The sequence below is a fragment of the Zosterops lateralis genome (assembly GCF_965231275.1).
Source record: "Zosterops lateralis genome assembly, chromosome: 33".
Taxonomy (NCBI): Eukaryota; Metazoa; Chordata; class Aves; order Passeriformes; family Zosteropidae; genus Zosterops; species Zosterops lateralis.
Window position 1 is genome coordinate 1,387,337 of NC_139793.1, and position 4,512 is coordinate 1,391,848.

The 4,512-nt window shown below is 55.4% G+C and overlaps 1 protein-coding gene across 1 annotated transcript; it reads right to left on the reverse strand.

The window, feature by feature from the left end:
* Positions 1–2,519: 2,519 nt before the first annotated feature.
* Positions 2,520–3,452, reverse strand: LOC310921115 (olfactory receptor 14I1-like; the record flags this gene model as incomplete). The annotated part of the gene is made up of 1 exon (XM_083881225.1): positions 2,520–3,452. The coding sequence occupies one exon, from the start codon at positions 3,450–3,452 to the stop codon at positions 2,520–2,522; it is 933 nt and encodes a 310-aa protein (XP_083737351.1).
* Between the last annotated feature and the right edge of the window lie 1,060 nt (positions 3,453–4,512).

Consider the following 4,512-nt stretch of genomic DNA (forward strand, 5'->3'; position numbering starts at 1 on the left):
TTAAAATATCCCTGAAATATTCCCAAAATATTCCCAGAATCTTTCTGGGAAGTACTCAAAATATTCCCAAAATGTCCCTGAAATATGCAAAGAACTTCATCAAAATATCCCCCAAATATTCCTAATCCCCCCCAAAATATTCAAAGAATGTTTCTAAAATGTCTCCAAAATGTTCCTAAAATATTTCCAGAATCTTCTCAAAATATCCCCAAAATGTCTCCAAGAACATTCCCAAACTATTCCCAAATATCCCTACACTGTTACCAAAATATCTGAAAAATATCCCCCAAACATTTTTTAACTGTCATTGCTGAGTTGTAATGGCCCATTAACAGAAGAGATCCCCATGGAGGTAATGGGAGGGCAAACAGAGATAAGAATCAATGCCCCACCCGGTTTTAACAGCTGGCTTGTTATCAGAAAGGCACTTGCACCCTCCCTCCTGGAGATACAACAGATAAAGAAAAAACACCTCCCCAGCCAGGTTCCAAAAGATGGAACAGAATAAACTTTGTTTTGATTTCTTAGAAAACCCAAGACACCCTTCATGGCTGACATAAATTCGACTTTGTCCCCAGGCCCTGCCCACCATGTCCCTCATCCAAGCCCTGGCACTCCTATGGATCAGGAACAGTGTGGCCAGCAGGAGCAGGGCACAGATTCTTCCCCTGTGCTGGGCACTGCTTGAGGCAGCACCTCGAGTGCTGTGTCCAGTTCTGGGCCCCCCAATTTAGGAACAACATGGAGGGGCTGGAGCGTGTCCAGAGAAGGGAACAAGGCTGGGGAGGGCTCTGGAACACAAGTCCTGTGAGAAGCAGCTGCGGGAGCTGGGCTTGTTTCTCCGGGACAAGAGGAGGCTCAGGGGAGACAAGGCAGTGTCAGGGCACACGTTGGACTTGATGATGTCCAAGGTCATTTGCAGCCTTGCTGATTGTGTGATTCTCTGAAAGCGGCCTTGCAGCAGTGTCAGGATGAGGCCTGGGCCTCCTCTTCAGAAGGTGCAGCAGCCCAGGTCCCTCAGCTTCTCCTGACAGCCCCAAAGCCCATCCTGTCAGTCCTGCAGAGCCTCTGCAGCTCCTCCTCATGGCCCACAACAGGAGCCCCACAGCCAGACACAGCAGCCCAGATGTGCCCCCCTGGCCTGGGGTGCCTCTGGCAAGGGAGCAGCCCCAGGCACTGCAGGAGCCTGCAGACAATTCCTGAAGCCCTTGGAGGATGATCCTGCTCCCCAAGGGACGTTCTCATGGTGCCAACTCAGGAACTGCAGTGGGGAGTGGGGCCAGAGAGGAAAGGGCAACCAGGGATGGGCTGTTTGCAGGGGAGGGAACAGGGGTGGGCAAGAGGAAGAAATTTGTAGCAGGAAGAGTAAAGAAAGCCAAGGTGATGCAAAGGAAATGCTGAGGGCAGTTTGGGGGTGGCTGCCAGGCAGCCCTGGCTCTGAGCAACAACGTCTGCAGTGGCACAGGAAACTCAGAGCTGATGGGAACAAACTCTCTGTGTGACTTGAGAGGCCACGACAAAGCTGAGTGGTTTCCCTGCTGTGGCCCAGCCCTTCCTGGCCCCAGGGGCTGATGGCATTTGTGCTCCCTCAGGTTCATCTCCCCACCCCAACAGCCTGGGGGTGCTGAGGCCTGCTCTGGGCAGTGCAAACAGGGGCTCCTGAGGCAGTGCTGCCGTGTCTGTGCCTGCAAGGATGCGGCCCCTGTGTGAGCTGGGGGAGAGGCCAGGGCTGCCCAGGGGGGATGTTGTTGGCAGGTGCATGAGTACGCTCTGGGACGCTGCCCTGGGGTGTCCAGCGCACTGGGGATGGATCAGCCCCTGCTCTGCTGCTCCTTCCCGTCTCCCCCAGGGCCCTTGCAGAGCCCCAGCCCTGCTGTTTGCCCCCAGCCTGCCCAGGGCCAGCCTGGGGCTGCTCCCGGGGCTTTTCTGTGCTGAGCATTGGCCTGGGCGTGTTCTGGAGAGAGCCTGGGCAAGGAGCCTGGAGCCCCCAGGCCCTGCCCTGAGGCATCAGCGCTGCCCCAGCAGTGCCCATGGCCTGTCCCTGCTGCAGCCCCGGCACTGCCACCCCCAGCCCTGTGCCCGGCCCCGAGAGCCCTCAGGCCCTACAGCAACACCAGGGCCAGGAGGGCAGCGGGGCAGGGCCACGGCAGCAGCACTGGCAGCACCAAGGGCTGCTGCTCCTGGGCACAGCTGCTGTGCCAGCCCTGATCTGCCCCCAGCTCTGCACACAGACATTGCTGCTGCAGCTGCACAGAAGGGAACAAAAGGGGATCTCTGCAGAAACCTTGGCTGGGAGTTCTTTGAGTTTATTTAAATACATCAAGTGTGCAGCCCCTCATTGACACAGTCTGTGGTCACAGGGAACGTGGAGCGAACAAAATGAGAAATGGAACAAACAATGATATACCTTTGTTGACAATATGAAAAAAACAAAACACAGGAAAAAACTCATAACCAAAAAAGAGGAACTATCAAAGATGACTTTTATTACAAATGATTTGCAGAAATTGGCCAGCAGATTAATGTTTCTTAAAACATGCAGTCCTCAGTTTCCACACTGCAGCCTTGAGCTCCTGGTTCCTCAGGCTGTAGATGAGGGGGTTCAGGGCTGGAGGCACCACTGAGTACAGAACTGAAACTGCCAGATCCAGGGATGGGGAGGAGATGGAGGATGGCTTCAGATGAGCAAATGTGCCAGTGCTGAGGAAAAGGAAGACCACAGCCAGGTGAGGGAGGCAGGTGGAAAAGGCTTTGTGCCGTCCCTGCTCAGAGGGGATCCTCAGCACAGCCCTGAAGATCTGCACATAGGAGAAAACAATGAACACAAAACAACCAAATACCAAGCAGGCACTAACAGCAATGAGCCCAAGTTCCCTGACATGAGATTTGGAGCAGGAGAGCTTGAGGATGTGTGGAATGTCACAGAAGAACTGGCCCAGGGCATTGCCCTTGCACAGGGGCAGGGAAAATGTACCGGCTGTGTGCAGGAGAGCATTGAGAAAGGCACTGGCCCAGGCAGCTGCTGCCATGTGGGCACAAGCTCTGCTGCCCAGGAGGGTCCCGTAGTGCAGGGGTTTGCAGATGGACACGTAGCGGTCGTAGCACATGATGGTTAGGAGGGAAAATTCTGCTGAGATGAAAAGGCCAAAAAAAAATAGCTGGACTGCACATCCTCCATAGGAGATATCCCTGGTGTCCCAGAGGGAATTGTGCATGGCTTTGGGGACAGTGGTGCAGATGCAGCCCAGGTCACTGAGGGCCAGGTTGAGCAGGAAGAAGAACATGGGGCTGTGCAGGTGGTGGCCGCAGGTTGCGGCGCTGATGACGAGGCCGTTGGCCAGGAGGGCAGCCAGGGAGATGCCCAGGAAGAGGCAGAAGTGCAGGAGCTGCAGCTGCCTCGTGTCTGCCAATGCCAGCAGGAGGAAGTGGCTGATGGAGCTGCTGTTGGACATTTGTTCTTTCTTGGCATAGGGATCTGGAAAAATAGTAATCACAGTGTAGTTAGGAGAGGACTTTGAATATCCCAGCCCAGCTTGGTGGCACTTTCCCCCCAGTGCCTGCCCAGGGCTCTGCTGCCTGGAGCTGTCCCTGCCTGCAGCTGCTTCCCTGTGCCCAGGGCTGGGCCCTGCCAGTGCTGCCCGAGCCCAGCCCAGCCCTGGGGGCTCAGCTCTGCCCTGCAGAGCCCTCCCAGCTCAGGCACTGCCCAGGGGCAGCTCTGGCTCTGGAGGCTCTGATGGCAACCTCAGAGCAACCTTGAGGAGGCTGGAAAACCAACACTGGTGCTGCCTGCGAGGGACCCGGTGCTGATTTCTGTCACTGCCTGGTTAAGTAAGATCTGAGCGAAAATTGTGTTATTTTTCCAAACCTGAAATGAGAGATTAATATCTATGTGCAATTTTTCATCCAGGCTATCCAGAGATGTAGATAAATGTAGGATTTCCCTATTTTTGCAGCCCCTGCCTCACTGTGCTCCCTGTACGATCTACTTGGAAATGTGCTGCATTTAAATGCCATGTTGGGAGCACTCCTGAAAAAATGCAGTATCTTCACCATACAAGGAGAACCTTTCCAAGCCTTACCAGCTGTCTCCTTCCACCCAGATCTTGTCCCCCAGTGCTGGGAGCAGCTCCCAGGGCTGGCTGAGAGCTGTCCCTGGCAGGCAGCAGAGTCCCTGCCCCAGCACAGCGCCCTGGGCTGCAGGACCCTGCTCTGCAGGATAGCCCTGGGCACCCCTGGCTGCTCTACACAGGAGACAAGCAGAGAATGTACTCACAGAGTCTGTAGGCATTGGGATGTTCCAGCTTTAGGAGAGGACTGCAGGAGCTGCAGCTGCCTTGTCCTGCAGCCAGAGGTTCCTGTGCCAAGGGCTGGGAGTGATTCTCCCCCAGGCACTTCTGAGCCCCTTCCCAGCCCTGAGTGATTGAAGCTCTCTGTGCCTGTGTGCTGTGCCCGGGGTGGCTGCAGGCAGTGCCCCAGCACTGCTGGGCTGGGAGAAGAGCTGCTCATCAAGAG